The sequence below is a fragment of the Pyxicephalus adspersus genome, chromosome 9, assembly GCF_032062135.1.
Source record: "Pyxicephalus adspersus chromosome 9, UCB_Pads_2.0, whole genome shotgun sequence".
In the NCBI taxonomy this organism is placed as follows: Eukaryota; Metazoa; Chordata; class Amphibia; order Anura; family Pyxicephalidae; genus Pyxicephalus; species Pyxicephalus adspersus.
Window position 1 is genome coordinate 45031422 of NC_092866.1, and position 26726 is coordinate 45058147.

The 26726-nt window shown below is 36.3% G+C and overlaps 1 protein-coding gene across 4 annotated transcripts in view; it reads left to right on the plus strand.

Moving 5' to 3' along the window:
- Positions 1-2042: 2042 nt before the first annotated feature.
- Positions 2043-26726, plus strand: part of MYRF (myelin regulatory factor) — an 85668-nt gene continuing 60984 nt past the window's right edge. For 3 of the 4 annotated variants that reach the window (XM_072421767.1, XM_072421769.1, XM_072421770.1), the window contains exon 1: positions 2043-2473. In XM_072421767.1, the coding sequence (XP_072277868.1) occupies positions 2428-2473 (46 nt within the window). In that variant the 5' untranslated portion in view covers positions 2043-2427. Of the gene's footprint in view, positions 2474-22325; positions 22405-26726 lie in introns of those variants that run through there. The other variant, XM_072421768.1, reaches the window with a different exon arrangement.

Genomic DNA, 26726 nt, shown 5'->3' on the forward strand with positions numbered 1-26726 from the left:
TTTTTATATTGTGGAAAAATGTGTGTAATGTTCTTTTTAAAGTTCTATTTTTGTATTTCAATAATTTTCTTTGAAATACATTTTAAAGGGTCTGCACGGTTTTGTCTGTCATGTTTGTATTGCTGTCTATGTTCCTATTAATAAGTATCACCTTTCACTTTGTCTGCATGTAACTGCCACTGAAACAGAAAGTAAGGGAAAATCCAAAGTTTTAGAGTTGTTATCTTGTTATCAAAGCAAGAAATGAGATAAACCTCTGGTGACAAATGTTCTAACAAAATATGGGAATAATCTCACTTTGGTATAGTTCCTGTTAATCACTGATCTTCAGGTCAGGAAGTGAAGGGAAATCTTCATAATGTGGCACAGATAGCAATAGGTAACCTGAAAGAAGTTTTAAACTGTAAATAATTAATTAAATAAAGGTAATTAAATAATTACCTTACCACGCTATCCACCTGGGATGCTGTCATGCTCTTTCAATGAGAACTTGGGGAATGGTGAAGCCCTGATCCCAAAAGAAGACTCTGTTGCATTGGACTAGAGATTCTCCCCATCTTCTGCATTGATGTTCGGTACTTTGGTTGTACTTCAAGAGCCTTAACAGAAGAATAGCGGTGTCACTCCCTGTAATGTGGAACATAGGGTTGAGATTGGAATATATATTATATTATTATATATTTTAAACTTTTTAAAAAAAAAATATATTATAACAGGTACATTTTATGTAATAATATCCAGCACTTTTTATTGGGTAGCACAGAAAAAATTGTCGCATTCATTAACCCAGTGGTCGCCTTTTCGGACCTACAGACCACTAAACTTACGGGCTCCGGACCGCACATGCGCAGGGAAGAAACTTCCCCCATAGTGATGTCATGATGCTAGAACCCGCCCACTGTCTGTTCAGAGACAAAACCACCGCCCTGAGCCTGCGGTTCGTACAGGAGACATCCGGGGTGTAGTGAGGCGGGCACAGGCTTTCACTTTTTTTCGGGAATGGGCACGCGTGCCCACTCATATTTTGCAAAAGATTCTTTGGTGATCCACGTTTCTGGCTGTACCCCCTCTTCTTTTTTTAAGACTACAACCCTGGGAGACATGGTCCGTAGCTCTGACTGCTGCTTCCCCACCCCCAGCGGGGTCCTTTCCCAGACCCCGCAGGGGGGCGCACCAGCCAGAGCTGCGGACCACTAAAATTTTCTCACGGACCGCTGCTTTAACCAGTGTTTTCTTACATTTTACTGAAAGATCCACTTTAATCTATTTGGTAATCAGAAAACATTGTACCTGCAATCAGATTGTATGCATATTACTTAAAAATGTATCTGAAATCTACTTTCATGTCTTTATCTTGTATTATTATTGTTATAATTAGTATTATTAATATTATTATTATTATTGTTATTATTATTAATAATAATGATAATATTATTAATAATAAACAGTATATATATAGCGCAAACATATTAACCAGTTCTGTACATTAAATAGGGGTTGCAAATCCCATCCTTTTGTGTGTGAAATTCCCCCACCTACTAGATTGTAAGCTCTTGGGGGCAGGGTCCTCTCCTCCTGTATCACTGTCTGTATTAGTCTGTCATTTGCAATCCCTATTTAATGTACAGCGCTGCGTAATATGTTGGCGCTATATAAATCCTGTTTATTAATAATAATAATAAATGACAGACAGATAGTGACCCTGGTCAGAAGAGTTTATACTCTAAGAGGTGTCGGAAGTAGCACACAGTAGGAGGGAGCTTACAATCTAAGAATACTTACTCAATGCTCATTCAACACATATTCAGTCTTTATATGGTGTTAAGAAATTGAATAAAAAAAAATGAATTAAGGATTTTATGATCTTATTTGAAATTTAGAAATTCCTTCTTTTATCATTGCCTTTTTGTGCAATTCTATCCTGGTAAACGATGATATCATGATAAAATTTGTTTTACACCACTAGGTGGTGGCAGTGAAATCCTGGGAGAAGCATCCTCCCCAGGGAAGGAGCACAAGGGAGACAAGCTGCTATACTAACCCTGACACTACCCAGAGAAAGGAGAGCTCTTAAGGTCCCTGAGAAAAGAAGCTAAATAAAGTCACGCTGAATGATCTTCTGCTCTGAAGCAGACATTTCCCAGAGAGAGAGTTAATGAGGAAAAGTTTGGGATCATAGGGAAAACATTGGATTCAGAAGCTGAGGATCTGGTTGGAGCTAGGCTACTGCATTGATTTTTTTCTCTGGCTGGCAGAGATCAGCCGTGTGCTTTAGAGTGACCTGTGTAACCGATTGTCAGCGGTGTGTCCCACTACCAATTCACACCCTCATTGGAAAGATCTGAGGCTCCCTTCCTCATGGTCTGTAACTTCATGGCAGCCTGGACTGCACTGCCCTAGGACTTTGGGTACCTCTTGGATAGAGCCATGGAAGTGGTGGATGAGACGGAGGCTTTACAACGTTTCTTTGAAGGTAAGAAATATTTTTAACCGCAATATATGTGACCCCAGTGGGTATCATCCTGGCCGATACAATTGAAAAAAAATCTTCGACTCCAAGAAAGGTAATTTTATGTTCAAATTTGCCTTGGGGGTTATTTTACAAATCAGGAAAAAAAAATACTTGGGGACGTGTGCAACTGCGTTATAGGACAACGCCAAATGCCTTCAAATTTATTGGTCCTCTATATGGGGCTTGGCATTCAACCATCTTTAGCCATAGAATATGTTTTTTTGAAATAGCTCATAGTGAAAAGCTGATTCTATTTTAACCTAGTGCAACCTAGAAGAATTTAGTGGAATGCCAAGAATTGTCAGTTATAATTCGGTAATAAAAAGGTTAACAAAATAGGCCTGAGGTCACGCTGGGTCATCAAGATGAACCTTTGATATTAGAAAATATTATGTATGATGAGCATCTGTTTGATTGAGCTACCAATGGCTACAGCCAAAATGATTGCACATGCATCAACCCATCAGCATCAATTCAGTCTCATCTGATGAGATAAAGTTTAAATTCAAGTAAAAGTTATTTTCTCTACATTTATATAAAGAGTGAGATTCAACGTGATCAAAGTGTCCTTACTTTCTAATGTCCATGCTATATAAATAAAAAAAAAAAAAACCCTAGACATTAGATGGAACAACGTCACAGAATCTCACCTTTGTTTTTCCACTGCGACAGATAAGAATTCAGCTGATCGGCGTTCAACTGCGTATAATTTCACTTCTTGTAAAATTCCATAATTTCTTGTTGTCATATAAATGATTTAAGTATTTGATTATGCATAATAAACGTCTAAGGTGCATTTTCTATACCTATTCTGAAATGTGTTATTAAAATTTAGGATCACCTATTATTTTATATTATATCTAAAGGTTCATTAAAACTTTTCATAGTATAACATATAATAATATATCAGTTGTACAAAGATGTTTATTTATTTTTTTTATTTAAAAAAATGTGACTCTAAACATTTACTAAAGTCCTTTTAGTTGTTTTGCTTTACTATTAGGGTTACTTTTGAACAGACTTTTGTCTTTTGTCTTTTTTTGACTTTTATCATTTTTTTTATAAAGTTTCATACCCAAAGAATTTTCACAAAGCTAGCTTAGTGCATGTGACATAAATAATTTGAAGATTAAGATTGGTTGAAACTGTAAAACTCTAATATATTTATTGGAACGTCTCATATGTGTACTTGCCTAAAGAAAAGACTTGGATATAAAATTTAGACCTACAAAGCAGGATATGTGTAATTTTAAAAATGTAGAATCAGAAAAAAAAAGCTGCATAGGTTAAAAAAAAAAAAGCATTAGGAACAAATATTCTGTAACAATTACTGGAAAGGTGGTTGCGTAAACTCTACAATCCTCAAACCTTCTTGTTTGGTGTTCATAAAAACTGTTATTGTATTAATCTGTGTACGTTTACCGTGATATTATTCCGTACAAAAGGAAATAAATATATGCCAATCAACGCTATCACCTATCACAGAGATTTCAGGTTTTCAAGGTTCTAATATTAGCAACTAGAATGCAGATTATGTCCTAAAATAACACTATAATATGGTGCTACCATGCAGCCATCCAGAATAGGAGCTTGTATTTAAATGGAGTCCTTTTGTAACATCGTATGTAGGGTGCAGTACGGACCTATATATGAATTTATGGAATATTTAGTAAAATCATGACTTTGAATTTTAATTCACTTAAATCTAAAACTTTTTACCTTTCTAAAATTTTGTAAAACTGTTGAGATTTTGTACATGGTTTTCACTTGCCAGTGCCACAATCACAGCACAGTAATATATAAGCAACATTGTTGTCGAATGGAGTATAAAGGTAAAACAGAAACTATATAGAGTTCAGCTATCCATCAAGATAAGAGAGCAGCGTGAACCTGACAAGATTTGTCTAGAACTATTCCTTTTAAGCAATATTTGCACCAGACAGACATCAGAAAAAAATTCAGTAGGTAGAAGTAGAAATATTCTTCCTATTTCCAATGTGCCATGTGTTCTGTCTGCACATCTGTCCAATCATCATAAAATACTGGAACAATCATGCACCATACACTTTGCCATTTCCAAGATGCCTATTTTTAGTATTACATGTTACATCACAAAGTTACTTTATAACAATGTACTTAGAAAGTTTTAGTGTTTATGGAATTGTATGATGGAGGGATTGTATGGGAAGCTGATCACATACATTGCCATGTGATTGTACAACAATGTTAGATTTGCCAACAACTACAAGATTCTACCTGAACAGCCATTTAGCTTGGCCACACTTCCAATGCGTAATTGTTGGAGGGTGTACAATCAGAATGTGCCATGGGTATGCAGTTTAAGATTTATGTAAAAATAATAATAATAATAATGTTAGCCATACACTATTCCACATTTTTGATCAATTAGACGAAAATATTGAATTGTTAATAAATTGATTGATAAAGTGATTTTCTATTTTCACTTGATATTTGAATGTTGATCTACGGTAAAATAAATTAAGATTGGGTTTTTAATACAGGTCTGTTCTTGAACAAGTAGACAGTATATTGAATATTTGTAGTTGATCACTAAAAATCAATTCATATGTTGATTGTATTATTGATTGAAAGGACCATCTAGAGAAAATTACATAATGTATGCCCAGCTTTAGCCAAGGCAAGATTAGAAGAAAGTGTTAACTGCTTGCTGTCACTTGTTTTATACAATACATTTCATTTTCAATGCAGTTGTTACCAGAGGATAAACTGGCTGTCTGATCACCATTATCCCATTGTCCTGTATGGGTAAACGTCTCTTGCATTGATTGGTTCAGTTGAGCCACCAAACATATGATAATAAATACCCATCTGACATACCATTGCAAAATCATACGAATAAGAGTTATAGATTTACTGCTTCTTTTTTTTACTCTATACTGTAAATATACAATTGTGTTTTTGTATTATGGTGCATGGTAAATTATTGGCTTATGTGCAGACATTTAAATGTATATGCGAATGGGTTAATCGCAGGGTTCTTGGCTGTAAATTGCTCTTTTTAAGTCTGAGACAACATATTATCAAACTGTAAAAAAATAGGGTTGCTTATTGAATAATGATAATTGGTTAAGATCGTATTTGGATCTATTTCTTCTAGCTTCTCTGTTCAGATTTAACAAAACTCTATTATGATTTATGTGAAAATGAATGTCATACAACTTACAATTCTTCCTCTTGACTCAACGTAAATTGAGTAATTCTATGTTTGTTCTAGTTTGGAGCCACAAAGGTACTACAAATGATGTGAACAAACTTTTTATAGATAGTAGAAAACCTCAGCTTAAGAGGTTCTTGACATTTTTTTACTTCATTTACTGTGTAATATGTCACTCACTGTGTCATGTTCATGAATCATAAATTCTGATTAGGATAACAAATGTCCAGTAATTTCTGCATTATGCCATTTTCACACCTTGTGTGTCCAATATAATGATACACCTGTAGTATAGTATACCTATGTGTGAGTCGTACAAAAATATTTATATTATGGACTATTACTTTGTGTGTATTATCCTGGTAAAATATATATTCTCAAGCTACTGATAATCTTTGGATAATGAAAGTGAAAGAAAGCATTTTGTCGGCAGGTAATATAATAAGCAACACATCCTGGTCTTTACCTATCTGCAGAATAAATAGTTTCCCGGGGAAAAAACAAGGCAATAAACACGGAATATGATTTTGAATAAAATAATCATGTGGTTTTCCTTTTAAACTTTAATTAGAGCTCGCCATGGTAGGAAAATAAGCCCTTGATGATGGCCTGTTGGTCGAAACAAGTAAGGAGGAGCTGAAGTGATTGCACACTGTTTGTTTTGGTATACCTTTATATTTTTTGTTTTTTCAATAAAATTTAGTGATCTGCATATTTTGGATTATGCACGTTTTTCACTCATGGGATACTATTCTTTGTGAATTTGCTGAGACTGGTGAAGATTGCGGTTTGGCCAACTGCCTGTGGTTTTTATTAGTGCCAGAAGACTGGAAGTTAGTATTACGTTGAATAGGTGGACCGGGAGAACCTTCGCTTCCTTACCTTGATGAACTGGGCTTATAGAACTTATCCTCACCTGCACCTGCTGTGAAACACTATTTGACCTCTTGGAAATATAGGAGGTCACAGTATTTCATAGGCTGCATGCTTAGAATAATTCTGAGTAAAGGCACCAACATAGCTGTGTACAGCTAAAGGGGGGACACTGGTGGTAATTGTGAAAATTGTCTTTTCATCTGGGGCCACTGGAAAGATTGGTATCACTAACTGGAGTCCTTCTTGATAATTTCTGGACATAATTCTATGTGAACTGTATAAAACATCTAAGTATAATTACTGAAGCCTTAAAAGTTTCTTTTAGATATTTATTGTTCTAAAATTTTGAGCTGACGCTGAAACTGATAGGAACACTTGTTCCAGTAACAATGCTGTAAGAGTGGATCTATCACATTATGGAGTGACTTCCTATTACTTCCTGATGAACTTTCAAGACAGGAAGTGAAATCTTTTAAAGGGGACACACAAAAACACACACATAACATAGGTTTTTATTTATCTCTACTTAATCTTTATTCATCCCCTACATATCCTAAAGCGGAAGTAAACCTAATACTAACTCAAAACACAAAAAATGACACTTCAATCCCGCAGATCAGTCTATCCGCCGGAAGGGTCCCGTGTTGTCCCGGTATCTGTCTTCGGCCTGGTGCAGAGAGAGCGCCAGGTGCCACCATCTTCTTCTCTCTTCTTCCGTGTTCTTCTTCCTATGTTACCCGATTGTGCAGACACAAAATCGGGTGATGAAGATTGGGAAGAAACTTGCTGATCTCACTGCGCATGCGTGAGATCGGCAAATGTTTTCCCTATTGATGAAAAGTATCCTCGGGCATGTGCAGAAGGAGCAGCCAAGAGCCTCCTGGGATGTGTGACGTATGTATCCTGGAAGGCTCTGCACTCCCATTCATTAAAAAAAAAAACACTAACAAACAAAATTTTTACTTTAATTAAAAGGGTTGTCTAAGTAAAAATTCTGAGTTTAGGTACGCTTTAAATGAAAATTTAGTTTTTCCCAACAATGGTTATATGTAAACCCCCATGGTATATGTTTGTGTGTGTATAATTATATCTAGTTTTTGATGGGTTGTTGATCTTGGTTACATTTTTGCATCCAAAGTCTGGACACATATGATTGCCTAGGATAGCACTTTTAGTAATACATTTTTTACATCTAATGTATCTTTGGTTAAAAATACATTAGCTAAACAAAAAAATTATGATTTGTGTTTTAAAAGAAAATATAGAGACACCCCTTGAGGACTCCTCCTTCTGAAAATGCTAGATGCCCCGTAATCAATCTGTTCCAAGGGTCCCAGTACTTCCAAGCCACTGACCAAGCTCCGAAGTTCCTAAAACCCTGCAAAGTTTTATTGCTGTCTGTGTCCACTTGCAGTGATTCAGCCCTTCTATTTGTCCAGCTGACCATTGTCGTTGGACCCAAAATGTTAAAGCTGTTACCACAACAGTAAGAATGAGGAAATTTTTGTTCTGGTAATACCTGTGTCACAGTGGAATTCTCCTCATTTGGACACAAAATGAGGACGCAAATACCAAAAAAGAAAGCAGACGGGTCTTACCAATTCATTGATCCATCTGAGAGGAAAATGTTTATCTTAAGATACACTAAAAGCTAATGTAATTAAGAAAAACAATCATCTATATACAGTACAACAGATTATATAGCCAATAGAGTAGCACATACGTACAGCAGCCATGTTGTTTAATTGGCACCACTCTGTATTCTACAATATGTCATGTGTGGAGGGTCAGTGCATGATTGGTGCGGTGTAACCAATAGGGAAGAGTTTGGGAGAATTTGGTGATTAGCAGGATGACTTTTTCATCTTCCTTCCTTCTTCTCTACTGTGGGTTGGGACATGCATCACCCAGCCTATAAGTCATTGCTATCATTTTCATTTAAAACATGGTGAAATGATAATGTAGAGGAAACAAATGTGTGTTCACAATTTTCATTTTGGGAGGGCCGCTATGCACGGAATAAAGCAAACAGAAAAGCATCCTTTGTGCAGAGAAATATTTGTGCCGTTTCACACATAAACTGTCATATTTCTTCACTCATGTGGATTTCAGCTCTAAAAATGTTATACTTTAATACATAAACTAAGATATTGATGAACCAAAATGATAGCTGATATCATCACTAAGCGACTGTTCAAGCTCCTGTTTAGGAGGTGGTACATAGGAAGTGCGATCCTGTGCCCTGCAAGCCCCGGTATTCAATGTACCTGGGGAAGTGACCAGTTATCTGATTGGTGGACATCCATTAACACACCCATCATTTTGCCTCATGATTGGTGAATGGAGGAGTGATACCCCCGCCTCTGGCATTGCACACTCACAATACCCAGTAAGCAAGAAAAATTTTGTTCATAGTGCACTTATTTTTTAGGGTTTGCAGTCATTTTTTCAATTCCATATCAAAAACGAAAGTGAAAAAAAACACACTGCTTTGCTAGGAAGCCAGAACAAGCATTTGCATATGTCTGAAAAAGCCTAGCAGTTTCCTCCTCTTACTGCTCTTAGGCACATAGAGGTAGCTAGTAGGCATCCATGTTTTTTTTTTTGTTTTTTTTTTACTGCTAGTCTGATTTTACTATTAGGGATAAATGCTGGAGGCATAGCATGATAAGGTGCATAGGAGTCAGTAGCTTCACCCAGAAGAACATGTGGGAGCCTGCCGAAATTTCTTTTAGTGGTTTACTAATTAACTTTTATTTGTTTTGGAAACAAGGTAGTCCATAAAAACCTATATCAGTCTTAAAGAATTCTTAAAAAAAAAAATTAGGGAAAAAGAGTGGTAAATGGTCACTTAAAAAAGGCAACCCCATAAAGAAGATCACCTTTACTTGCCTTTCAGTGGCCTGCACACCACCCTTCCCAGGCCTGATACCCCTGCCCCATGATGTGGTTGCTCCTGCTGGTGATGTACAGGAATTACAGATAAAGAGGCAGTATATTAAGACATGAGCCACCAAGTATAGATCATCTACAAGGCTGATTTTTTATAAGTTGCAAGCCAGCCTGGCATTTTTTCAGTAGAGCAATCCATAAAGATTTTGCTAATTCCTTCTCATCCTCCTTTGTAGATCAGTCTGTTTTGTCTACAACAGTCCCTGCATGTAATAGAAGGGCTGTCAGAATGTGACACAGTTCAGGTGTTCAGTAGGATGGAAGGTCAGAGCTGGCAGCATTTTGGGAATGCAGGCTGTTTGTGAGTGTTTACAGTACCCGCCTGGGTTCATCATATTGTTGAAAAGGTGCAGGGTGAGTCTGGGTGACCCTTGGCTGGCGTTTCACTAGAAACTGGCCTCTCTGCAAGGAAAGAGTTACGGCAGTCTGCAAATATGTGGCATCCCCAGCACTCAGTTAATTTATGAGATAAGAGCTTGTTAAAAAAAATGGGCATTGGGAAAAATGTTTAGAAGAAAGGTGGGGGAGGAGTACAGCTGGGATATTCCAGGAGAGGCCATGTGTACAAAGTGTAACCCCTTCATTTCACCGTCCAGCAGTATACTATTCATTCTTATCTTAAATCGTAGCTGCCATCTATTGCACTCAACCACAAAAACAAAAATCAGGTATCAGCGCAAATGAACAAAATAAACAGACCATAAATCTACACCACCATTAAAGAAAAACAAGAATTTTAAAGCTTATTACTGATGAAATAGCAAACTTAGAAAATAACAAATAACAGATTTGAATTTCTCAACCGAACGGTAATATACATGTAATTGGGTTGTACGAAAGTCCATGTCTCAATCCAATTATTCATTCTTCTAATTGTGCAAAAATATAAAGATGACTTTACATTTTATAGTCTCATTGTGCAGTTGTTGTACAATCTTCTCTTTCAGACAAGATGTCATTGTATTGCTGTCTGGCTCCATTTTATATGTATAACGCTTTGCTTTAGTTTCTGCAAAACTGTAGAAAAGTTGTGGCTAGGGTTAGGGCTTTAAAGTTTGAGAGAATTACTTTTTTTTATAATTTTATTTGTGGAAGGGGGTTCCCTATCTTTCTGTCCTTGTGAACCCCATACAGGAAGGCACAGGCAGGAAGTTCTCATTCTTCTTTCTTTGTTGTCATCTGTATTCTTCTTAGAGAGCCGGAATATTTAATGTACAGCGCTGCGTAATATGTTGGCGCTATATAAATCAATAATAATAATAATAATAATAATAATAATAAAGTGTTGGAAAACCTCCACAATAGTGACCCCTTTTATCCAACTTCTTCATTATTGTATTTGTTTTTTTAAACACACAAGAAATACATTTGTGAGTTTATTGTATTTTGATTGATATTTGATTAATATTTTTTCATGGCTCATGTACATTGGCATGTCGAAGACCCCTATGCTTATGTTTTGCAAGACGATGTCCCTATTTCCCATTTCAAAAAGTTGAGAGCTCTGCAGACAGTATGCTGGCATCAACACCTAATATGTCCAAATGAATGCAAGCAATCTGAACAAAATGAAGCAGGGGTTGATGGACCTCAAGATGGAAGATATTAAAGTTCCACAAACTCCATCATTCTCTGAGTGTCTGCTGATCTCAGTCTGCAATATAAATTCCAGTTTACCAATGGGTGCTGTCTCTTTTTCAAATCTTATATATATTTAAATCTATGCAATCTGGAGGATATTTTTGCTATGATTTTGATATCTTGCGTTATGATTCTAATAATGAGGATGAGCAATGAAGTTAACTGTAAGATATTATTTTGGGTACATGTCCTTTCATGAATTGAACATATGAGAAGGGGTAGAGTTAAGCTAGGTACACACTTCCAATAATTATCATTAGAAAACGAACGATTATGACCAATCAACGATTATGCACGATTATATTTGAACGATCATATTGTGCACAATTCTGTACATGCTGTAACGATACGATTGTTCAAAAATAATCCACCAATAGTGTACACATGCTAGATACAATTGTTTGAACAATGCAGGGAGTGACATGTGAAGGAGAAAGTGTATTGCAGAAACATGCACAATCACTGAATGACTGTACACACGATAGATAGATAGATAGCGAACGATCGTCGGCCAATCAGATCTGCTGTGACAGTCGTTCATTTCCAATGACAATCCTCCTTCATCGGCGTTGTTGGCCAGTCGTTGGTCACCTTTTTTGTGAACGATTTTCGGCCGATCAGTCGTTCGTTTTTCGTTTCCAATGATAATTATTGGAAGTGTGTACGCAGCTTTATACTGGATCCTTTGATGTCTCCAAGCACACTGTGTAGGTGCTCTGTTTGAACCCATGTTCTTTTTGAGATAAACTCTATTCAATGTAGTGTGAATGGTACTCAAAGCACACAGAGCTTGTATGCACGTGTAGTTTTATGAATATTTTCCATGTCTGTTTGCCTCATTATATGGCCTTTTCATAATTTATTCTTAATTCATATTCTACTTGTATGCACTATAAAGCTCTATACCCCCGTACACAATGGGCTCTCTGGTTTTGGCTGAGCTCCATTCAACCCACAGTAAAGAGAAGATTAATATACAGAATATGGCCAAACAAAGAATCTGTGTACACAAATATAAATGAGACATTTCATATATACAGTGCTCTTTATATATCATGAAGAGTTTGCTGCTCAAGTGTTATTGTAAGTTTTAATAGAAATATACTTTTGTTTTGGTGCCCGAGAAATTAAAGGAATAGATATGTTAATCTGGCATTACTTTGCCAGAAGGTACATAATCCACGGGAATATATAATCAAGATTAAAGTGTAAACTTTTAATATAATTTTTGAATGTTAGAAGGGTTATAAAGTCTGTGTGTTTCTTAGATGGGTGAACGTAATGTTTCTTTCTGTGAAAATTATGGGAAATCCAAACTGTTACAGTTGTTACCAGAGAAGTTAGTGAGAAGTATTCTTCCAAAGGGGACAAATGTTCTGGTGACCCATTTTAGAGAGATTTCCTTGCACCTTTTCTGTCTCTGATACCGCACATAAAGGCAAATCTTCCTAATGGGGCACAGACCCAAAGAAAAAGAAAACAAAAACAATAGAGGTTTAACCCTCCTCTGCTCCAATAAAAGTCCAAAATGAAAGGTTTGGGCTATAAATACATTTTATTATCTTGCTCATCTTCATTTACATAAGCCTTTCCTCATTACTCCAATGGGTATATATTATCTTGATAAAAATATGTACCAGAATATTTATTAAACTTGCGGGCCTTTTTTTGAAAACCATAAATCATCTACTGAGCCTTGGGAACTGTAGTAACTGCTGAAGGTGGAATTTGGAACTTTTGTTATATTTACCAGCTGAAAGGAATGCAGGAGAAGAGAAATACATCATTGTCAGGTCCTGGAATTCATGGCAATTATTTATGAAAAAATAGGTTATTTATATGACACACCACAGCTAGAACTAAACTGATCAGAAGATATGAGGAATGTTCGTTCTTCATTTATTCTAGTGCCTAGAGATGAGCTACAGGTTTGTGACTACATTGCATTTGGATTTTATTTATAAAAAAAGTGGGCTTTTGTTTCAGGGGTGACAATCTGATTTTTTGTTTTTTTCTGGGGGTTTTTTGATGTTTTTTTTTATGTTGATAGAACCTATTTCTAAAATCATAGCATGGACCATCTGTTAATGTTACTGCCATTTACTAGTAGCATGCCGCTTCATCATTTGAAAAAATGAGTGTGCACCTAAACCACCTTTATAATATGTCCTGTTGCTGCCCAGTTTTATGCTGCAGTATTATCTGAACATAGGCAGACTATGTAAACTACTGGCCAATTTCTAGATGTCAGCCAAAACAGGTCCATCACCACATGATGAGAAAGCATGTAGTGCTGCTAGAACTACCCCAAAAAATGAATCAGATAGCATTATTGCTGATGCACGCAAGCCAAGAAGATTGTAAAATCAATTTAACAGCCAAAAATTTCCTACCATTGTATGGTGTGGTTGAAGAATTTCTGTATCCCTTATGCCATTGTCCACTGTGTACCTTGCTTACAGAACTACCTGTAACAACCTGCCAATGGGAAAACTGTTTTTTTTTAAACTTATTGCCTCTCCCAAAACCCTATATTTACAATATTAACCATTGGTTGTTAGCCAGCTGCCTGCTCTATATAGGTAAAGGTCTTACAGTTGTGTACCTTGCCAACCAGTTGGCAAAGTAAACATTGGTAAACCCCATATATATTTTTCAATTTATTTGGCATTATGTCTCAATTCATACAGTTTAACTAGGCCTGTAAAGTTTCTTATCTCTCTGTCAGTGTCAATTGTTCTGCCTGTCCTGTCTATCTGATAGGCATCCCAATGATCAAGGAAAAGACATAGCACATGGTATGGCATGTTCCTATGATCCATAGTTTAGCAAGACCCAATATTGCCTCCCTTCTAATTTGTTAATCTGTTTTATGAAAGGGTTAGTACACATAAAGATGATATTTTTTAGAGTGGGACTCCCCCATAGTTGTCACAGCAGGTTTTGTAATTTTAAATATTCTGCCTCCTATTGCTCATTTAAGGAAAAATCACTTGGAGTCTACTTTAATCCTACAATACCCTTTTGGGTAGACTGACCTCATAAAGTTATTTTCCATTTTCCAAGCCATAGTTTTGTTTGCGATGTATGTAGAAATAGTTCTACCTACCATATCATGTATTAAATCTTTTGTTTAGATAGCATTTTCTGCAATGTTAACTGAATATGTAAGCATACCTATTTCTCAGGGATTAATGCTATCTTCTGCAGGGCAGTATACCGTATCTTCTCATAAAATCTTTTACAAGGCTGTATATCTGACTTTGCAGATGTCATGTTTGCTAAGAATTACTCTTTGTGTTTCATGACATAAACTGGGTAAATGTCAGTCTGTGTGTTCAGTTTATTGTGTTTTCTTTGCTTATGAAAATACAACACTTTGTAAAAGCTTAAACTAACTTTATGTTATCCCATAAAGCCTGTAAAACAAACGGCCTGCACACAGCACTATGTTAAACAACCATTATGTGAACAAAGCACATAACTACACATCAATATAGATAGTCAATCAATTTTTTGGCCACCACACTGCCAGACTTGCTACGACTTAACTCTGAAATATGTATATATAGATAGATATAATGTATAAACATCTGGCCATTATTTTCACTTTATATAGCAGTATGTATATATTTTTCAAGTCTATAGTACTATTCAGTCCCTGTCCCCCATTGGAGCTTACATTCCAGTGGTCATGTTACACACACTAAAAGGCCAGTTCAGAAAAGCCCAATCAACCTACCAGTACATGGCTGGATACCAGGCCAATGATCAGTAATATAAAGATATTATTATTATTATTATTATTATTATTATTATTAATAATAATAATAATAATAATGGGTGCCAGATCCATACAAGCTGATAAAATGCTGCCCAAAGATTCAAGCTGTTGGTGTTCCAATGTTGGTAGAAACAATCTTCTGTTGGTAAATTTTTTTTCCAGGTAAAGTAAAATGAGGTAGCGCTGTACACTGCACTGTAAGAGGGGAGAATAGAAGGGAGGCACCCCCAAATGTCCTACTACATCAAAAACTACAGCGGTCCTCCCTCTTTGGTCTGGTCCGATGAATCGATCGACAGCAATGGGGGGGACCTCTGTACACATACCAGATTCAATCATTTGTCTCCAGCGACAATCGTCTATTGTTTTAATGTCTTAATAAATACTAACCATGGAAACCTAAAGTAAAATAATCTAATGATTTCGAAACAATTTTCCTTTTTCGAAATATTGTTTAATGTACATATAAATACCTTAATATCTTCTCAAGATGAAATGTATATTTCCAGACGCTCTGGCTTACTCATACAGGTACTTTCATTGCTCATCTGGTTTCGTGTACGCTTGTTCCATAAGTCAAATATATGGCTTTGCTTGCATTGCTTGATGTCAGCTTGCTGGAAATTATTGAGTTTTTGCAGATCTATGATTGAAAGTGCTACTGTCAGCCCATTATTTGTCAGTCTCTAGATTCCATGCACATTCCTTTTGTCATGAGATGCCTGGCAGAATGTAAACATTGTTTAAAACAGGCAAAGTCTTTTTGGAAGTAATGGCCCTGGTTATCAGTTATTGAACCAGATATCAGATTCTGGTAGAACATTTGGTGTTGGTTTGAAACAACTGGTAAGTAAAACTGTCTGGCTAGAACCTCAAAGTTACCTTAATTCATTTTTGTATCAACAGAAAGCAGAAAATATGAGCAGTAAAGAGTATATTTGGCTGCCCACATCGTCCCACCTTCTCCCCTTTTCTCTTATCCTCCAAGTTTAAACAAACCCTGTTGTGCCCTAGCAGTTTATTATTCGTGTAAAGTATTTTTCTAACTATTTGAATAGTTTACATGTTTATATGGTACAAAGTTAAGAAATACTTAACAGGGATCATGTAAACCCCAGGTGTCATCTTCCATTTGTTCGTAGCATTGGTCATCCCAAACTGATAATCTAAACCTTTGGTATTGAAAAAAAACGCACAAATACTAAGTAAAAAGGTAGCACAAAATTCAGATTAGGCATTATTAATTTTATGTTTGTGCTGTTTGGGTGTGAATCTGGTTCATTAATTCCAATGGATTTATTTACCAATGCATGCCTGGGTATATTTACTGTACCGGTCCTTGTGGACTAAGTACAGCAGAGTTAGAAGGGGTAAACCCAAACCTCAAAATTCTCATATTTTATATCTATCTTCTGGCAACCCCAGGACATCAGGAATCAGGATCAGCAAGGGAACTATAGAGGGAAGCATGTGTAGGCAATGTTGTGAGGAGTCGAAAGACTTGCTGTTGTTCAGGAAACATAAATTTGACTAGATGTGGTGGTATTAAGTTGTGTGCATGCTTAAATAGAAAGAGTATGCTACCTCTAATTCTTTACTAAAATAATCATGCCACAATGAGCGTAGCTTATGTATGTTGAGGGCAGATGGTGTCTAAGTACAGACCAAGATGTAGGTTATATTGCCAATCAAAGTTTCACACCTCTTCTCTTAACATGTTCCTCTGTCTTCCATTCTGAATGCTGCTGCACATGGGCTTACTAGAGGTCGAAATAGTTCAGAATAATGTGTATAAAATAGGTGCACTTAAAAATGTTATTAAAAGGACCCAATCATGCTATAAAACCCTAACATCAGTACCTGTAAAGAATAATTTGCCCTGTTGCAGAAAACTGGTCTCTATTTAGGAGAGTGGATCTTCTGGGTCCCTGCAGCTCTTACTGATTTCTCCTGCCAACCTCCATCACAGTACAGAAAGTAAAGAATTGGAGAATAGCAAGAAGAACCAAAACGAGCTTCAGGGGACCAAGAAGATCAACCTAGCAGTAGTCAGTAAGTTATAAGTGTCTTCTTTACAGGTATGGGTTTTAGTATGCAAGAAGGTTTAATTTTACAAATACACAACTGTACTTATTGCTATTTTTTATGTTTGCCTGTCATTTTGAGGTACCTACAGACAATAGGTTGGTTGTGCATGCTTCACTGGGTCACTAAATGATCTTACATTAGCCAAAACTGCATGTTTCAATGTAGGAAGCACAACAACATTGCTCAGGTCAACCATTAAAGCCAGACTGATTAAATGTTTCCAAGGTAAACTGTTGTGGCAATAAGCGGTAGTTTGTTTGGTTACTAGATGAGCCATAACCTTTCTGGCAACTGTCCACTTGAAGGTTTTCTGGTTGTATGATGGTGTGTATCTTACACAGGTAGCACTTCTGGCTGTAGAAAGAAATGGTTTTGACTTTCCTCTTGATTTCATAGAAACTAATATGCTTCTATTTAGATTGTACTGTTTTGGCTCTAGTAGAACACCATTGCCTTTTTACAGCAATGACACACATTCAAAAAATGTTAATAGTTTATTCTGTAGTGTACACAGTGATAAGAAGGAGTGAACAATATACTTCAATTTTTTTGCCCTTTCATTTTATTATTTAAAGGTAGATTTTTTTTTAGAGCATTATAGGGTTCTGCCCGTCTCCATGAAACCTTGTTGGGAAATACGCTTTTTGGAAAGCACAGATTGACAGTTGTATATTGAAGAAAAAATGAGAACATGAGCAGAGTATTTTTCTGTTGTGACTAATTGGTTGTCATTATCAGAGATCTCAGGGAAACAAGCAATCTTATTGGTCAGTATAAGTGATCTTTCCTCTTTTGTTGTATTAAATGTCCAATATGTAAAAACCCTTACATGTTATAAACACACTACCTTTTATCTTTTCTTTTCCTGAGATAAAAATACAAATGACATTCATCCTGTTCACCCCCCAACGGACCTAAATACCCCATCCAAATTACACATTTACCTTTACTGCATGACTTTGGTCTACTACAATGTTTGCAGCTTTTGGTATAATCTCTTGCCTCTGGATATGGCACCATAGTAGTCTGTAGAGATCTATGATATAGGCTTGATCAATATAGGAAAATGATTTTAGCACAGTTGGCTCAGTGAATAGCACTCAAGCCTTTGCAGCACTAGATCACAGGTTCCAATCTGGGCCAGAACACGATCTGCAAGAAATTTAAAAGTAACCCCTGTGTTAGTGTGGGTTGCTCTGGGTGCTCCGGTTTCCTCCCACATTCCAAAAACATGCAGTTAGGTTAACTGGCATCCCTCAAAAACAGTGATAATGACATATGGCCATAGTAGGGACATTAGATTGTGAACCCCTTTGAGGGACAGTTTGTGATATGACTATGGAGTTTGTAAAGCGCTGCATAATATGTTGGCGCTATATGCTTTAGGATTGGGAGAAGCTAAAAGAATGTATGTTGTCATATGGTAAATGCATACCTGTTTGACCAGATAACTGTTGTAGTAAATGTTTAAGGGGTATGTCTGTTCTAATAAATATTGATATAAAAGAGATGGTATGGATAAACAACCTATTTTGAAGCTAAAGTAAACCTCCTTATTTTAGAAATATAGGCTAGGAATGACATTTTAAAAAGCTGGTAGCTCAAAATATCTGCAGGTTCTGGTACAGTATCTTTCAAATGTCACCTAATACAGTGTTATTTTATGGCTCTTAGGTGTGACGTGATTTTCCAAAGTGCTGACTTCTTCCTGTTTAACAAGCCAATACTTCTGAGATTCATGTATTGCATTCATCATTGTCAGGCAGGGTTTAGATTAAAATAAAATAGGTCTTGGAATGCATTTAAAGCCACCAAATTATGTTAATATTTTAAACATTACCTTGTTGTGTCAATCTGCAGCCATTGATTAATTTTTTGCTATTTGCAGCCATTGCAATTTTACTGCTTGTTTTTTTTCAAAATCCCTGTACCCTTTCTTGTGTTATTAAAACAAAGCTTCTCTAAACATCTGTATATGAGCTTTATGTTCAAATGACATGACAGTTCAGAAGCACAAGCATGATAAATTATACCATACCACCAACTACAACTTGCCCATCACCCCCTTAATGAAAACAATGAGCGGACATGGTTCGATAAGCAAGGCCATGGCTTCATTAATTACAGAGCATATTTGTTCCAAAAATAAAGGCAAACCAATTTTAGCTTATGGCTGACTATAACAGAACAGTGCTACCCACAAATAAACTATGGGCACCCAACATAACATGACTTAAAAGCCGTTCCTAACCATCAATTCAGGACAGATTAATAAAGGCCTATAGACCCTGTTATAACTACCATTGAGGGAAAGTGGGCAGAAGGGTGGTAAAGTGCAAAGGGCAGGCCTGTTTGCTGAATGACAATCATGTAAGTATGACCTTACTTTATTGTTATTTTTAGACAGTATTTATAAAGTGCTAACATATTATGCAGGGCTGTACATTAAATAGGGGTTGCAAAAGACAGACGAATACAGACAGTGACACAGGAGGAGAGGACCCTGCCCAGAAGAACTAACATTCTTGACTTTGCATTCACATGAAGCCGATTCTTCCCCGGTCCACATACCTCCATAGGATTTAACCAGTTGTCTTTCTCATCTTTGAAATATTTAGAGGCATAGATCCTTCCACTTATGCCATTTTTCCAACCAAGGTCAAATTTACATATCAGGACCATATAAAACCAAAATGGATGATTCCTTAAAGCACACTCTTCAAACCAGGACACATCCCAATTTAAATATTTATAAAAATGCACAAAATTGAAAAAAAACATTTAATATAAAAAAATTATTATCAACTCTAAAAAAATGTTATTTGAAGTAAAAGGCAGGGAAAAATTTGAGGTATAGCTGCCTCTCCAAACATTGCTATTTATCTTATATATATATATATATAAGATTTACCTATATCTGTATTTATCTATAAGCTTCAGGCTTTCTGAAGTTTATCTTTAGTTCATTATTAGAAAAGAAAAACACACTGTACATGTAGTACATGTATTTAGTGCAAGGTGTATGGCCAAGCAGGAGGATTTAATTACCAGTGGCTGTGTTCAGTGTCCTTTGGCAATGAACGCTACTCAGGTCAGAGTGTTTGTGTGTATTTTTAGTGGGGGGATCCACTGTATATTTTCTCAGCAAATATCTCCTTTGTTTAGATTTAGGAAGGCATCACCAATCCAAGTTCATCTCACACACTTTCCAGCTTGTAACTGTTATTCACAGGAACCGATTACTGATGATCTGTTCGTAATTTAACAGTTTTTGAAGTTTGCTTAATGGGGTAAACATTTTCACCATTATCAATCTAAACTTGAAAGATAAGAAGCAAAAGTTTTGCAAAGTTAATCTCTGTAATGTAAAGTCAATTTAAAAAGCAGCTTATGATTTACTTTTTACAGCAATGGAACCTTGTCCTGTTATGTAGAATGATGATCAGACCTGGTGCTAAATAGTTTTTGTTTTGTTGAGAAACAGGTGCTGTATATGCTTTGTTAGCATTATGGGTTCCTGTGTATGTAACCTATAAAAGTACCTAAATAATTACATCTGCATGAATTGCAAGCTTTATGTCCCATGACTAGCGTTTTTTGTAAACTTTAATTGAGATTTTTTTAGCATGGAAAGTTGATTCACTAATAAATAAGCCGGCTTTGCATTTTGATTCAAGGCCTGTATTAAGGGTAATGCAAATTCCTTGGGTTTCTGACTCTGACTGTGTGGGATACACACTCTCTCACGTTTTATTTCTATAATATAACATACTTTTAACGCTTTCTTACTGACAATGAAAAAATTATAAATGTCTTATCATTTATAGTTTGTTTTTATTTTTATGTGTATGTACTCTATGTAGTCAAAAGAAATTGTAACTTCCATGTTATTTCCATTATTACCCTTACCTTAACCTAACCCTTAGGTTGCCCCAAACACTTAGTCCCACCAACCCAGCCTTTCCAATAATTTCTTCTCTAGCATTTAGGAGGGTAATTATAAAACAGTGATTTTTACAGTTTTTATCAACTAAATTGAGTACAGCCTTTGATTTTTTTTCTAAATTTGCACTAACAGTTACATTTTTAGGACAAGCTTTTGTGGCTTAACCCCCACTTCATAAGTGGTTGACCCACCAAAGCTTGTCCTGAAAATTTAACTGTTAGTGCAAACGAAAAATATATTACAGACAACACTCATAGCACTAATATGGCTACAATCACCTTAAAGTCAATCAATATTCACAAGTCCTAATCATACATTGTATATAAAAACATGTTCAGTAGGAAGATTCTCCAGTGCAGAATGTTTGCTAAGCCTTGTGTAGATGTACTTATGTTGTTCTACTACCCGAATGGCGAAGTAAGATCTGGCATCGGATTCATTATTTTCTATAGCACTTACTATTTAATGTTCAAATACTGTGCATTTAGAAATGGCCTTCTACACACCATTGCTGTAAAGAAGAGGGTTTGCCACCACTCTCTTAATAACAGGATATTTTGATCACAGATCTGCTGCTCACTGAATTTTTTTAGTTTTCTGCACCATAGAGTGAAATTCAGATCGGCAGCCTATGAAATGCTTCAACCATAAAGCTTGCCATTACCAATGATTTCGTGTTCGATCAGTTATATGACTAATCTTCCCTATTTCAATATCTGACCCCCACCTGCATTCATATTGAGTTTCCATTACATGATTCACTAATTGGCCATGCATTAATGAGGAAGTGTACCTAAAGAAGTACCTGCCCACAGAAGCTTATGTCAAGCAGAAGAATATCCCTTTACAAATGATGTCCATCCTTGTGAGCTGTAGTAGCATTGATTTACCAAAGGCACAGAGAATTGTAACTCTTAGGTAGGTATCCACAATATTAAGCATATAATATATTATGCAAAATAAATGTGCAGCTTAGCCTTGTGAATATTGATGTACATACAAACATCTAGTTTGCTTCAATTTCTTTGAGCATGCTTGTGTAAAATGTATTTCCCTCTTAGTTATTTTGAATACAGCTTGTCACAGGCATGGTCACCTTAGTGAAGTAAGGTGTTTCTCAATTCCTAAGAAGCTTTTTTTTTTGTTGAGAAGTTGTACTCTTGGCGTGAGCTGGTAACAGAGGGAACCTGAGCGTCCTGGTACAGCTGTAACACATGACTGCCCCTAATGTAATCCCCTCCCAAACCCAAATCCTCTCTCAAGACTGTAGAAACAAGTGGCATCAGCAGTAGCACGCCCCTGTGGAGGGGGCCTGGACTTCTAGCCTAGCCTGGAGGACAGAGCTCGGAGCAGGTGTGGAGAGAGGTCACAATCTGATGTGCAAGCCAAAATGCTTTGGATCAGAGCAGGTAACGGGGGTCAGTGACCTGGTAGACAGCATTTATGGAATTGTTTGCTTCCTTGATTCACTTTCATCAATGTGAAATGTTTTCTATGGGAGTAATTCATAAACCATTACCCTAGACACAGGCACAGGTTTTGGAGTCAGCAATGCTTTATTTAGAGAAATTTTAGTTGCTCAAAAATGCGGTGTGGTTGACATTATCTTTGTGTAATTTAAGAAAAATGCGTGAAGCCAAGATATTGTTAGTGTTATGTACGTAATAAAATAAGAAAAAAATAATAGATTTTGTTCATGCAACTTAATACTTATATACGTTTATGTTTTTTTAATCATGTAAACTGTTTTTGGAGTAGGCCGTATACTTATTATTATTATTATTATTATTTATCGATCGGCAGTATTGATCAAGTATGAAGACTTGTTGTTTGCAGGTTGACGATGTAATCATTCTTACGTGCATAGGACAACTTGCTAACACTTTACCAAAATCGAACCTCCTTTGGTTTTTAGTTAATTTTTTTTTTTTTTTTTACATTAAAACTATTTTAACAAGTCAAGTATAGAGACTTTAAGGATGATATTTTAAATTTATTAAACTGTTCTGTTTTTGCATATTACTCTTAAAGGTTTGTGCACCTATGGACACATTAGGGAAGTTTCCTTGGACTACAGTGAACTAAAAGGTGTCCCTCTCCTATTTCACAAGTTGGAAGTTTTACAATTTCTAAAAAAAAACACTATACTAACCACACACATAATCACACACTCCCCCTTCCCGTGTTCCCTGTCAGCATGAGTCAGTAAACAGAAGAAGATTTTGGATTGTTCAGATTCTCACTATGGTTGCCACATTAAGGTAGGAAGCTTGTCTCATGTAGAGTAGTTTGTACTTGTGCAGAACTTCATTAAGAAAAGATTTGGAGCTTGCCGACCCTTGCAACAGATTAAAGTACATGTAAATTGATCATTCTAAAATTGCCAAAATTCAAAAATTGAGAACCCACAAAACTAATATTGCATAAATCACTGTAACAAATTGTAAATGTTTGCAGTTTTTAGCTTTTTTTTAGACGTGACATTTTCCATTACTCTGCCCTCCACTTTTTATGATATGGTTTCATCAAGTGTGTGATATGACTGCATACATCACCCCATTGTTTGCATAACCTTTACCAGTGGCCAGCAAGAGCCAGTTGATGTTTAGTGTTGTGTGGTATGGAATCTAGGAAAGCCATGTATTCCAGTACTAGTAAAACTGTGCATGCTCTGGTTGTTGGAGCACACAAACTGTAAACATCAGGAGTCAAGTGGTGTGGACAATGGAAAATAGAGGAAGCGCTACATTTTCACTGATCAAATCCGGGGCATGCACAGTAAGGGTGGCAACGCTGAAGAGAGATAATAGATCTGCCTTGAGGAGGAAAGTTTGGTAACTAGCAGGATAGAGCAGGTAGATTGTAGTTGTAGTTGTGTATTGCTTTACAGTAATAAAGCCATTATTCTAAAATAATCTAATGCCATTCATTTTATTTTAGAAGGTTTAGGTTTTGAACTTCCCGTCAAGTTGTATTGCTGTTCGGTAGATCTATCCCATTTTTGCCTTGTTGTCTATCATCAGAGGTGTGAAATATTCCTAGTCAGAAACAAACAAAAAATTGGAGAGGGATTTTATATTTTTTTTATAAAAAGAAAAGAAGTTTTTGATATTTTTAGATAAAAAAAACATAAAACTGGTTTCGGAACCTATATCCTTCCTAATATTAGGCCTGTCATCCTTACTATAGAAGAATTCAGACTGAAGGCGAGGTGACACCAATGTGTTCTTTAAACCAGAACTAAACCAAAAAAAAAAATAAAAAAAAAATCACATACTAATAATTCTGCAGATCTCTTGACAGCACTGGACCTTTCCTCAATCGGGTCGCACGCCATCCTGGAAATCTTCTTCATCCCGGAGTGGAGTAAGCGCCAGACCGTGCCATCTTCACCCTTCTTCTGGCTACGCCAGCCAATTTCACCGGTTTGAGATCGGTTGGCGTAGCCTGCTGGAAAGGGGAAAAAAAGAGAGCCGATCTCACTGCACATGCATGAGATTGGCATCTCTTTACCCTTCGTGTAGGAAAATGCCCCTTCGATCTCAGGCATACGCAGAAGGAGCAGCGAGCAGCCATGGCGTTTTGGACAGAAATGGGAGATGCTTCACCGTTTATAGTTTTCAGCTCAGTTCTGGACATTCTTTTTTTAGTACAATATAAATATCCTAATTCCTAAGATAATGACATCTAGAACAACACACAGTCTATGAGCACATCAGGGTCATTATAAAAAGGATTGTTTATGCAATTTTTTTCCCTAGATCTTATCTAGCATCAAATCTTTTATAGCAATAAACAACATAGCGTGGAAAATCAGGTTGAACGCAAGCTTTGCTAACCTGTTTTATCTGTCATGAACTTTAGATCATCAGTTTGATAACCTTAAAAGTTTGGTGATCCTTATCGCTTGATTATATAAGAGATATTGAAACCTAATGATTATAACAGTTTGAAGGTGGGAGACAAGATCGATTGATGGCCTTGTGAGTTGATGTTTAATTTTTCTAGTTGGTTATATGATTCCAGACAAATATTCAAACTAGGGGCCCTTTTTTCCATTCATAAATAGAAATTTACTTTTAAGGGCTCAATATTAAAAACAGGAAATTCCCTGGTGGGATTCTTCCTGGTCCATGTGTTTTAATGGCAGTAATTGATTTCTACCAGCTTATGTTTGAGGGAATGTCTGATTCCATGTTTTATTAATAGAGCTCTAAGTGTTTAGCCTATTAATCTGTAACTAACCTTTAAATAGTTGGCAAATGGCTGGTTTTACAGATGCTTTCCATACTATCATCTGTTTCTAAAAATAGTGAATATGGTAATATCCAAAAATAAGACACAAAAATCTGAAACCACTGGATTTAATTGATCTATATTATGCATTAGGACACAAATTCATAGAATTGTGTAGAGAAACCTCTCTGCCTTAAAAAAATATTATCTATATACTGGAATCATGCTCAGACATGATCCCGGTATATTGGTGATGGATGACACATTTTTGGATGTTACCGTTTCCAATGTCAAAAACTAGTATTGCTTTTCATATATTTAAAACAAAAAAAGTGCCTAAGGTGCCAGAATTCAAATATAAGCAGTTCCCTCATTTGCCTAATCTTATTTTCACATCCACAAACTGGTTAATTGTATCAGCTGCCGTAACGTAACATTTGTTCTACAAAATGTTACTTAAATGCTTATTCTTATTGGTCTATATAGGCAGAATTATTGGTATATTGAAATGTTTCTTCCTAATAACATAGGAGAGATATATGTGTGGGAATTGAGAACAACTATTCTGTAAAACCCAATTAACAATTTTGGTGGTTGTAAACTTTCTTGACGCCCTACCAGTTTTCTGGTTAGCGAACCCAGGTGAATGTTCTCCTGCTCGCAATCCTGACTGCAGCCACATAGTTAAGTACTATGTATTATATTTCTAGTACTATTTGCTGGCATATTGTTTTTTTTTTTCACCCAAACCTACCCTTTTCCCAAACACAGTCAATTGGTCATTTTATTTGGTTTCAGTCATCAGGCAATCAGCATAAGTCACAGCATTTAATACCTGTCATGTTATACCTCATAGAGGATTTCTTTGTAAAGTCCTGGGACAGAAGAGGAACCTGTAAGCAGGGAAAATCAGACTTATTGATGACAAGGGAGTTTTCTCCTCCTCTGTCACTGCCCCTATACCTAGAAAGCTGATCGAATATGCTTGTAGTCCACCTGACAGAAGATGTGGGCTCAGAATAACTACTACAGGTTTAAATGTTTCTTCTATGTAAAGTGAACTGTGCAACGTAAAAGAGAATTTTCTTTCTTCAGGACAGGAGATTACTCTGCACAAGTATTGTATTGGTCCTATGTTTTTTAGCTGCACCAAGAAAAAGGCTACACTGCCTCTAAACCGTAAGGCCATTTTTACAATAGAACTTCAGTAAATTGTCTTTCTGATGCTGGATTCTGGTGTGAAAAACTCTAGCTGTATCACTATGCATTTTGTACAAGAAAACATTTCTAATTTAAACCTTAGCTCCAGGAAAATGGTAAATTTTGTTTGGCTAGAGCAAGGGTTGGCAAACTTTTTGGACTACTTGGCCATTTCAGGAGGTCAAGAAGGCACACTAGGCCAGAAAAAACAAGGTGTGCAAGGAAAGGTTTTTTCCAACTGTGACTGCAAGCGAGCAGCCTCAGTCTTCCGCTCATCCGCGGTGTAGTCTCTGTA